The sequence below is a fragment of the Eptatretus burgeri genome, chromosome 2 (assembly GCF_056783735.1).
Source record: "Eptatretus burgeri isolate ZD-2024b chromosome 2, Ebu_testis_v1, whole genome shotgun sequence".
Taxonomy (NCBI): Eukaryota; Metazoa; Chordata; class Myxini; order Myxiniformes; family Myxinidae; genus Eptatretus; species Eptatretus burgeri.
This window is the reverse complement of record NC_140962.1, coordinates 17,476,992-17,488,830: the sequence shown is the minus strand read 5'-3', so window position 1 is coordinate 17,488,830 and position 11,839 is coordinate 17,476,992. Positions and strand designations below refer to the sequence as shown.

The 11,839-nt window shown below is 42.7% G+C and overlaps 1 protein-coding gene across 3 annotated transcripts in view; it reads left to right on the top strand.

Annotated features, from left to right (window-relative positions):
• Positions 1 to 204: 204 nt before the first annotated feature.
• Positions 205 to 11,839, top strand: part of ZMYND11 (zinc finger MYND-type containing 11) — an 89,257-nt gene continuing 77,622 nt past the window's right edge. The window contains exons 1-3 of one of the 3 annotated variants that reach the window (XM_085864184.1): positions 205 to 680; positions 1,204 to 1,323; positions 9,218 to 9,377. In XM_085864184.1, the coding sequence (XP_085720310.1) occupies positions 1,208 to 1,323; positions 9,218 to 9,377 (276 nt within the window). In that variant the 5' untranslated portion in view covers positions 205 to 680; positions 1,204 to 1,207. Of the gene's footprint in view, positions 783 to 1,203; positions 1,324 to 9,217; positions 9,378 to 11,839 lie in introns of all 3 variants that reach the window. The other 2 variants (XM_085864169.1, XM_085864176.1) reach the window with 2 other exon arrangements.

Genomic DNA, 11,839 nt, shown 5'->3' with positions numbered 1-11,839 from the left:
CATGCAATCCTCCTGAGTAGGTGTCCCGAGGTGGCATGCAATCCTCCTGACCAGGCCTCCACGCACTTGTCATTGCTTTATTTAATCGAGTGCCATCCCAGGCTCCAAGCCCCCGTGAGAACGTTTCATCCGAACGTCCGTAATCATATTTGCGAACGGAAACAAAATAACCTCGAGGACAAGGCGTGGCCTGCGATCTCTCCACGGGCGGTGTTCCCGCTCCCGCGGTCTACTCCAACCGCAGGACGTTTATACCGCGTGCAATGTTTAAATGCCGTGCCATTCGCGATGGTGATAAAACCAAATCGGTGGATAAGAATTAAGCGATGAACGGATAATGACTAGCGATGCGTCATGACGTCGGGTCGGATTGTGCGCGTGACATCAGCGTTCGGTGCGTGGGAAATCGGCGCGAGGCCCTCTAGGCTTGCGGCCTTTCTCGCGCCGGGGTCCGTCGGGGTCCGTCGGGCTTTTTTTCGAGCGAAAAGGGATTTTAAAAGGGAAGAAAAAGAGCAGTTGGAAGAACGTTCGCGCGATTATTCGTGCCCGTGTAGTTATGGCGGCGCCTTGCAATGCCAACGGCGTGTGTGAACGACCCTGGTTTTGCTAGGCCGGAAGTCTATACACACTGTATCACCACCGATCGCAACTCAACGAGAACCACTGGCTAAACGATCCAGGTTCGGTTCGGTGATTCGGTCTCGTTGGTAGTTTGTGTCCACCGAACCGGTAGTCCACCGCGTCGGATGATTACGGCATCGCGTTGTGTCCCACGGATCGCTGTAAACATGATTATTATTGTTGTTATCAGTGTATTGTTGTTGTCAAGGTTTTGTAAGATGGCTCGAAGGGAATGTTGAGCGTGTGGGAAAACTGGGGTGCATTGGGACACACGTGTCCTTGTGGGTCATGGCCGGCGGTATTGAGTGGCAATGTGTTGTTAATGGTATTAAGTGGTGGCACATCGGCACTCTCATTGTGATGATGTCAATGCCACCACCAGGTTGGCACTAATAAGGTCACCTGCTAAGATCAGCCGCTCTAAAAGGTGTTGTCCCAATGCACCCCGGGTTCTGCTTGTTGACCAAAAGGGTTGCCGCAGGTCTTGCCAGGCTTGGGGGTGGGTGGTGTGCGTCATTTAGTGGTCCTCGGCTGATGCACCCCCATGTTTTGTTTCCTCTTCCATTGTCACGGTCCCCTCAGCACCATGGCTCGCCTCCACGTGCGCCGCCAGTCTGATCCGCGGGTGGTGCAGCAGCTTTGGAAAGCTGTCGAGGTGATCCGCAGCCAGAAGCAAATCGCCAACATGGATCGAATCACCAAGTGGGTTTGAGATTCCTTGCGCACCAAACTCAGGAAACCTTCATTTGTGTCCCATGGTCCCAACCCAAGAACATCCTTCAGATTTATTTGTTTATTTATTCGATTTATTTTTAAAAATATAAAAAAAGAAACTTCAGTGCTTGCATGATGAAATCCTGAAAGGGTTGGCAAGTGAATATCTGATGCTGTGCCCCTCTACCAGTGCACTGGTACTCATTTCGCCGATCTCGGAAGGATGACAGGCTGAGTCAACCCCACCTGGTGGTTAATTCACTAGCCTACAAAGCTCGAACTCTGGACCCTGAGATCCTTAGCCAGCCAGCCCAAGCACTAAGCCAACACCAGGCTTCGGGAATTTTGTTTCATCGAAAAAATAGACCCAAGGTTTAAACACGGTTGGAGATGGGTCCACGTTCACGTACCCCCTCTCTCATCCTTTTGTCTTTTTAAAATTGGCACAAGGCTCAGGGAGGAGCTTGTACGTGTAATCACAAATTGAGAACGAGGACATTCAGGAAACATTGCTGAATACTTTCACGTGAATCACACTGACATACCGAGATGACGTGCAGATCATCCCAGTTTATGTGATTTTGAACTCGATCCCAGCATCTTGAGTCAAACGGTGCACACAAGAAAATGTCGAACAAGGCAATGCAAACTAATTTAAATAAATATCCAACAATCTAATAATTTTTTTTTATACGACTGGTTGTTTCTCGTGTCAAGTTTTAACGAAAACGATGTGTATTGCAGTTGGTGGTAGACAGGTGTCGGCCTGCGGTCAATTATAATCGCTTGATCGTTCGACTTACAAATCGATCGGCTCTCAAATCTTGATACACATTTTGTTTTTAACATGAAATACCCCATTGTCCCAGCTTTGTTTACTTTGGGGCTGACAGGTCAACCTATGCCTTGGAGGTATGCACATTTGCTTTTGAGCCAATCGTAAGCTCCCCACCCTGGTGGTTCTCATGCAGGACGAGGCATCAACGTGTGCGCCGTCCGTCGGTGGGATGTTAAGCTGGAGATTCCGCCTGCCAGCACTCGTCGTTGGTGGACATTAAATATCCCACCGTGTTTTTCGTGGAGTGGGCAAGTTATTGCCAGCACCATGAACAAGTTACAAATTCCTTGCCCAGGTCTTCATTGTAGTAGTCCATGTCTGAGCGGTGACCCGTTCAGGGTGATTTTATCTGAGAAATGTTCCATGATGAGTTGTGAATGTACAATACCTGTGGTGGCCTGGTCTTGGCTAAGTGGTTAGGGTGGTGGTTTGGGATCATAGGGTCCTGAGTTTCGAGACCCGTTGTCCGGTGAATTAACACCAGGTGGTTGACTCAGCCTGTCATTCTTCTGAGGTCGGCGAAATGAGTGCCAGTACACTGGTAATAGGGTCGCTGCATCAGCGGCACAGCCGCGCCCCGAACCAATGATGCAACCAGCAGCCAAAATGGCAGCACACGATGGGAACCGGACCTCTGTAAAGAGTATAGCCATCTAATTAATTATTACCCTCGCTAGAGGAGAGGGTATTGCATTTGGGTCCGTTTGTCAGTTTGTTTGTCCACACATTATGTGATGTAGACCACAATTTTTACACGTTATCCTTTTTTCAGCTGAATACCTCGATAAAATAAAAACAATTAGAATGTGAGTACATCTATAAATTATGTACAATTAGCATGCGAGTACGTCTCCAAAATACGTACAACAAAACCTCACAAAACAATTCTGGTGAGTGTCTGCAATGTTTGCTCTTTCTCGTTTTTATCCCGTGCAGGCGAATCTAAAGATGGGGTTAAGCGGGAGGTTCACTTCTGTCTGTCTGTTTGTCTGTCCGCAAACGTCAGTCTATGATTGAGGAACATCTTGATTTCAATTGAATGCTCTATTTTGAACACGAACCTGTAGTTTAGCAGCACTTTGGCTCTGAATTTGTCCTGATCACACATGCGCAGTGAGTCGTGAGATCCTTTTTTAGTCTGCCTGTCTGTCAGTCAAACAAATTTAAAAATCATTCCAAACAGGAAACTTGCTGTTTTTGAAGACGTCATAAAAGACATAAATAGGCACAAAGAACGAGCTAGCTGTCATATGTGGCTGCTAGTTGCACCATTTTCTGGGGCACAGCCGTGTCGCTGATGCAGTGCCCTCTATCACCAGTACACTGGTACTCATTTCACCAACCTCAGATGGATGACAGGCTGAATCAACCCACCTGATATTAATTCAACGGCTGGCAGGGGCTCAAACTCAAGACCCTAACATCTTAAGCCAGCTACCTTAACCATTAAGCCAACACCAAGCTTATACGAAGAGCTAATGTAATTTGTTAAATAAGGTGGTGTATTAGACACAATAAGATATGGCGGTAAACTTGCAGAATAATAATTTTTTTTTATATGACCTTTAATATCTTTGTTTTATTTTAATTTCATGATATGCTTGGACACTGTAGAACACAAATCACCTTCTTGCTGCTTCCAAAAACGTCCAGTTTTGCAGTATTGTACTTGGACATGTTAAATGAGGTGGTGTATAAAAGTGCAGTAAACTTTTGGAATTTTAGTTTTACACGACCTTTAAAATCATTATTTTATTTCAATTGGATTACATTCTTGAACAATGCGTGGGGTTAAGTGTTCTATGAGCTCTCCAGATGCCCTCCCACTTTATCCAAAACTACTTCACCACAAATTCGGAATGCCCACCGGCTCCAAAAATATACATTTTCATACGCCGTCCTGGCCGAAGCCCCAAGCGCAACAGTATCACCCTGCCCAAGGAGGGATTCTGACTTGCAGCGCTCAGCAATGATCCTTCAGTTCATTTTGGTGAATTTCTGCACCACGATGGAGGCAACAGCTCTGTCCTGTCCATCCATCATGCTATTTCCTAAGTGTTTGTGCAGAAATTTACCTAACTTGGTAGTTATGATTACCACATGGCAATAAGGTGCATGAGCAGTGTCATTTTTGACTCCACCATCTGGGGTGGGGTCAAAAGGTCAAATATCGAAAAATGCAATTTCGGCCACATTTTAAAATTAAACTTTGTCGATGAAATAAACATTGGGGGACACATGAAATATGGAATGCTAGTTTGGATTTGACACTTGGTTCATTTCCCAGGGGGTGGGGACTGGGGATCACAGGGGTCAAAACAGAATATATATTTTTTTCTTCCCCAACACTAAATTTGATATTGGGTCATTCCTGGTGGAACTTTTTTTGCCATCTTTTAGCTTTGCTTGAGGTGGGAAGCGGGATTTGTGATGACACGCCATCGACTTCGTTCTAATTGCCCTCGTTAGAGGAGAGGGTATTGCATTTGGGTCTGTTTGTTTGTTTGTCCGCACAGAACTTCAGTGTTTTTCTCCGCAACCACTTGTCGGAATGAGGCAAAATCTTCACCAAAGCAACGACTACTCATGTAGAATGTTTCAATGGTAATTATGACATTATAGGTCATGTGGTCTCTGAAACTGCATCAAGGTAAAAATTGAAACTTGGCACATGACAAGTTCTCCATGGGGGAATGAGTGTGATTTTTTTTTTTTTAATGACGTCATAGGTGCCTTTGTTAGGACATCATAATTGCCGATGTATAACGCTTCATGTGATCTGTATGAAAATTTTTGCAGGGTCATCTTGGGATAAATTGGCCCACAGAAATAAAATTTGATGACATCATCGGTCATGTAATTTGGCAGCCACACTGTTAAAAAAAGAAAAGAAAAAAAAAAACCTTCAAAAATCTTCCCTGAAATGGCTGAACAGATCGAGGTGAAACTTTACACGTATGACCGCCTATCAGTGAGGAATATCACGTTCACACATCTGACATCATAGGTCACATGGATTGGCAGCCATATTGGATTTACCCGAAAACGTATAAAAATCTTCTTCTCCAGAACAGCTGGACAGATCGAGGAGAAACTTCACACACACGTTTCCCAAGCCTTAGTGATACCAGGGTATTCACGAATAATTGATGTCACATGGTCTGGCAGCCATATTGGATTGAGCAGAAATCTTAAAATAAAATTCTTTCTCTTGGATGGTTTCATCAATCGATGAAACATAATCGATGAAACTAACAATTATAATCCAGTCGTGATAGGGAATATGTGTTTTCAATTTCAACCTGATTGGACGCATGCTCTGGCAGCCAGAATCATTTAACTTTTTTGACCTGGGTTCTTTTTTTATTTTTATATATATATATATATATATTTTTTGAATAAGGCTCATTTGGCTGCACCTTGATGTGTTTGAGGGTAGAGGAGTAGCAGCTGAAGCCCAAATCCTATCCAGGTTCCTCCTGATGATGCCATCTTTGCTTCTTGCTTGTTAATTATGTCACACACCAGTACACAAACACCGCACAAAACTACACAAACACCACACACAACTCCTGGTGAGGGTCTACAATCTCTGGGTGCTCTTTTTCTTATTATTGTTATTATTATTATTATTTGCTGACATGAAATGACCAATCATTTATTTGTGTTTTTTTTTACCACAAATGACCGATCATGTAAAATATTGTGAGGGATCTGTTCTCGATTATTAGGTTCCTAAAATTCGACTGAGCAACCTAAGAAAGCACAGTTTGTTCTGAAAAAGCAGATTTTCTAATTTGGCAATGTATATTGAGTTGAAATTTAGTTTAAGAATAAAATGCTGGATTAAAGTGGAAAACAAATTGAGCAACACATTATGAGATAAGTAAAAAAAAAAAAATAGACTTTCTCTCCAGGTTTTTAAAAGTCTTACCATTAGACTCAGGGTATCTTGTCTGTTGTTTTTATTTTCCTGCCAATATAAGGTTCAGGAAGATATGTGTGGCAAACATGGAAAATATGCGATTTCAAGGTCAAGGTAGCTTGACCCAGACATTTGTTTATACTTCTAATTAGTACTCCGTAAGGTGGTGTTCTGCTTCGAAAAGCACTTCTCTCATTGGAGTGGAAGCTTCCGTTATGCCTTGAATGGATAATTCTTGAGGACGTGAACTTTGCCATTGCAAAAGATCATTGTTGATCGTTCGGTTCATTCTAAACCTCTTGCCCCCAAGGTGCTCTTTAATATAGATGTCATGATTGTCGTTATTGCAACACTGTGCAGCCCATCAACTGTCGCTTTCAACAGGCCTCGTATTTTCATCGACCATAAATTTCATAACTATTCGCCGTTCCACCCTCATTGTTATCTCTTTCACCACTTGATTTTCAGCACGTCCATTAAACCAGAAAATGTGTGATTATGGGTCCTCATTACCAACATTAGAAAGACAATCCCTTCAAATATTTACTCGCATACATTACTCTATGGCGTCCTCTGATGCTCGTTGACTTTAGTTCAATTTGATGAGTATGCATTTGCAAAGGTGTATTCTCTGAATTGGAAATGGTGTTATCTTGCTTTGCAATAAGGTGGAAACTTTTTGCTCTGTTGCTGAAGTCAACTGGATAACTTTCCGCAGGTATGCACGGTTCTCCACACTTTGAAAAGTATGTTCATAGAGTAGTCGTACATGTTCATGATTCAGATGATGTGGTGAAGCATGCGGATGAAGGACAGAACCAAGTTTTTTACTTACGAAATCTTTAGATTTCGCAAGTATATTGATGACTTCCGTTTCTGTTTGTTTGTTTGTTTGTTACTTACGAAATCTAAAGATTTCATAAGTATATTGATGACTTCCGTTTGTTTGTTTGTTTGTTTGTTTGTAGGCACGATAACTCGAGAACGGAAGAAGCTACCAATGTCAAATTACACCACGTGATTCAGGAGGGTGATGGCTAGGGTTGATTAGATTTTGGTCAAAATCTGTCAAAGGTCAAGGTGACAGTGAGGTCAAACATAATTCCGTAAATTCATGTGGAGAAATGGAGTATTTTTGCTACGCTCGACGATACGAGTTCGTTTTAACTTCGATTTTCATTTTGTCTTTGGTTTTTGCGATCGCTTCGGACGCTTAAAACTCGGTTGTCGAAATTCTGGTAAAAATCGGATGTTTTGGAGACGTTTTAAGATTGTATAAAAAATATTTCACTCGACGCGTCACGGGTCGTCCCATGATGCAGTGCGCTCGAGCAGACGCGTCGTTGAGTGACGTTAAGGTATAATTGCGTGGAGAAATGGAGATTTTTGCTTCGGTCGACATTACGATTTTTGATGGTTTGATACAGAATCATCGTAGAAACTTCTGGTTTGTGTCGCTACCTTCTCGAGAGACAGCTTTTATTAGACAAGGTCAGAGGTCAAGTTGACTATTTCGTAAGTACCAGTCTATGACTGCTTGTTTGTTTGTAGGCACGATAACTCGAGAACGGAAGAAGCTACCAATGTCAAATTACACCACGTGATTCAGGAGGGTGATGGCTTGTGCTGATTAGATTTTGGTCAAAATCGGTCAAAGGTCAAGGTCACAGTGAGGTCAAACATCCAAAACATTCGATTTTTGATGGTTTGGTACAGAATCATCATAGAAACTTCTGGTTTGTGTCGCTACCTTCTCTAGAGACAGCTTTTATTAGACAAGGTCAGAGGTCAAGTTGACGATTTCGTAAGTACCAGTCTATGACTGCTTGTTTTTTTATTGGGTAAAGGGGTGTGGTTCGGTGAGTGTTTGGGGAAGGGGGTGGATGAGAGGTAGTGTTCCACAATGCTTGCTTACTGGGCTTGTCCCAAAATTTATAGTATCCAAAAAGAGAATAATTTTAATCTCAGAACTGCAAATCTGTTACTTATACCCAAAGTTCATGCACTTTTTAAGAGTATGGAATTAAAATGTGTTGTCTGTTGAAAGAATTTGCAACAACAGTTTAAAAAAAATTATTTTAAAATCTAAATATTCAAAATGGAGGATTTCAGCTCTTTATTTATTTATCTATTCATGTTTACAATTTCCCAATATTTTGCAATCAGTCAAGGCCCACCTTAAAATTTCGGTTTTACCGTCTACATCGCGATCACTCTCATTTCTGCAAGTATTTTATCTCACGAGAAGTTTCCTGATAAACTCACTTTTCAGGATCACTTAACTTGGCTGCCATTCAAGTCTCAGCGAGTAACCCGAAGCAAAATACTCCCAAATACCAGCTTGGAACCAAGTTGTGTTGCACAGTCTGGTTACATTTGGTGACTTGGCGAACACTTGATGCGAAAGCAAGTGGCATGTAATCCAGAACGAATCGGTTCATGTGACGGGATGAAAACAATCGGTTTGATCGTTCGCAAGAAATTTAATGAATGCATAGAAAAGTTCTAACAGGAAACGGCAACCGCAACAAACCACAGACGCGACTTCTCAGTTCGATGAATCATTTCTCCAAACAAAAGGCAAAATTGTTCTTTTGCTCTGATGAAGGGTTAATGCCCGAAACATCAGCTTCTTGCTTCCCATAGCGGTTCGTATACGTCGATCAACATCCTGGTGATTTCATCCATCTTTCTACCTGTTCGTCGACACAGATTGTACACTAACTTCCACCAGCAAGGCGACGGTCATTCTTCATTCGACAAAAAGTTAGCATTACTTCTTATTTTTTAACTCGGGAGAAAAATATCCGGTGGTTCCCTGTTCAGTCGGTGAACATCGACCACCGGATTTTACGGAGAACATCGGGGAGGGCTGCCCTTACTATAAATGCATGGGGGAATTCCTGATTTGCATTAATGTGAATTTAGCTTTTTAATGCGATGTAGTTCGTACAAATGTGTCAGGATTCTAAGATTGGAAGTACAGTAAAAAGGGAATTTTCAAGGTAATTGGAGCAACTAACTCCATAAAGGTTTGAGTGTTTTCGTACTTGTTTAATTCTTCTGTCACAGGAACATGGCTCATTGTGAATGTCTTGTGCACATTGCTTCTACGGCAGGTACATGGTACGCACATTCAGCCTGTTTCCCAAGGAGTGTGCACGGCAGCTATCCCTGGCCGTGAAGGATGGTCTCATTGTTGAAACCATGACTGTGGGCTGCAAGGGCTCCAAAATGGGCATTGAGCAGGAAGGCTACTGGGTCCCGGGTGATGAGTTTGTAAGTCTTTCTCTCCTCCATTCTTGCTTTATCATCTTGGCAGCCCAGCATAACTCTGTGCTAAATGCAACAGCTCTCTCTCTCTGTGTATAAGCTTACCATCTACAGGAAAACATGATGTAGTTGTCCCTTCTCTCAGGCAAACATGGTTTAAATCTTATGGGTGGCCACATAATTGAAATTTTTGTCATTCCTAAATTATGCTGCTCCATGCTTGGTGTTTTCCTGCATGATGCAGTTTTTGTTTCCCTTTTTTTTTCTCAAGGAAATGTCAGCAATCTTAGGCACTTGAGGAGGTCATTCAGCCCACCATGCCTGTGCCATATCCACACCCAAGCACTCCCACCTACTGCAGGTAGTGCTAATTAATGGCTAATTCAAAACAGGAAATTTATCCAGGGTACCAGCACACAAGGGTCAACTCGTTTTGAAAGATGCCTTGGGATATTTTATCCATAACTTAAACGCAGAGATGGGCTCCACATCTCCATCTGACAGACCTCGTGCCCTTGAGCCATGTGGTGCCTCCATGTTGGCACTGCACCATGATGGCAGTTTTTAGTTGAGACTAACTTAGTTGGGGAGCAAATCATTTATTTCACTTCCCAACTCGATAATCTGATCTTCTTTTTCATTTCTTTTCGCCTTTTGCAATCCAACAAAATCTTGCTGCCTCAGGATGGCCTCATCTTACAGGAGAAACCACAGGCATCTTTCATGTCATAATTTTTCCAAGCCTGTCTCACCTGACTTAATGGGCACCATTATTTACTCGTTTTCTTTGCCAGTAATACTGACCATACAGATGTCCCTCCCATCTGTTCGCCTGAATCATGAAATACGTCGTGGCCCAAGGCTCTAATGTAACAAAGCTTCTCTAATTTTTATGAGCCAAACGATCTGCCAAAACAAAAAAAAACACTCCTTCAGAAAAGGAGCCGCATCGTTGTCCTGCTCGGTAAGCCCCTGCACAGTTTGCAAAACGTCATATGCTTGTTATCGGCCTACAAAGGTAAGACATGGGGGCTTCCACAGGAATTGTTGTGAATTTCTATTTTCTGCTTAGTGGTGGGTTTTTATTTATTTATTTATTTATTTTTTCTTAAACGGATGTAAAGTAAAAACGAATTGAATATGATCGGATGTATATTTCTATTTTTTGAAATTTGACTTTTGTTGCATTTTAAAGAGGATGTCTTTCCTTCCCACTGGTGGAATGTCAACTGATCTTGAACAAAAAACAAAACAAAACAAATGTTTTTGCTTTTTCACAGTGCACCTAAAACCTGAAACCAAGCTCCAAATACAGTTGGCAGTGAGGTTTACCACAGCTTAAACATCATTTTTCATGGAGATAAATGGGAACTGCATGAAGAGTACAGGTGAAAAATAAATGAAAGCAACAGCGATTTTGCATATGTTGACTGAGTTAGAGGTGTAGTGGCTGCTCAAGTGCCAACCATATGATGCGCAACCTTCACAGCCATATGGTGTGCAACCATCCACTACAGGATGGCCCAAGTTTGCACGCACCCCCATGGTTCTCATTTCGGTTGGTGAGGAAAGTCGATGGCAAACCAAAGAGGCAAACAAAATGGCTCCCTTCCCCCATCTGAACCACACATGAACCTGACAATGTGGGTTCCTGTCGATGCACCAACGGCAGTTCTGACTGCTCCACAGAGGCATGACAAGACACGTCCTACCCATACCCCCCAGTTCACTCCATCTCCACTCCCTTGACCCCGGACGCCACTTGCTCATGGCCCAAGCCCAACTGTGAGGTCGATGGCACGGGTTTCAACACTGGAGTAAAGTGAGCTGAGGCACTGCAGCATAATATGTGTGCACAACAGATTTGTCAGCAACATGAATCTGCACTGCAGATTCGTTACCACAGTGAATGCACAAAGCAGATTCGTCTCCGCAATCAGTCTGCGGCGCAGATTTGTCACAGACAGGAACCTGCACAGTGCATTTGTCACAACAATGAATTTTCACATTGGAATCATTTCGACAATTGAAACCACACTACGCATTTGTCACCACAATTGTTGTGCACCCAGGATTTGTTGCCCTGATTGAACCTGCAGCTATGGATGTGTCAACAATTGAACCGGTACACCAGATTTGTCATCAATTTAATGTGCACCGCAAATTCGTCACTACAACTGAACAAACACCATGGATTTGTAGACCTAATTGAGCCTGTATCACATGTTCGTCACCACAATTCAATCCCCATGGCGCATTTGCCACTACAATGGAAGCGACACCGCTGATTCGTCACTCAAGTTGAACCCATACCATGGAATTGGTCTCCACATTTGAATATTCATTAGGGGTTTTTTAAATGTTTTTTTTGTATACATTATCGAGACTCTTATAAGAGCCAACACAAAGAACATATAACGAGGGGAGCAGGAGACAAGAGGGGTGGGAGAGGGAAGCGTAAAATAGAG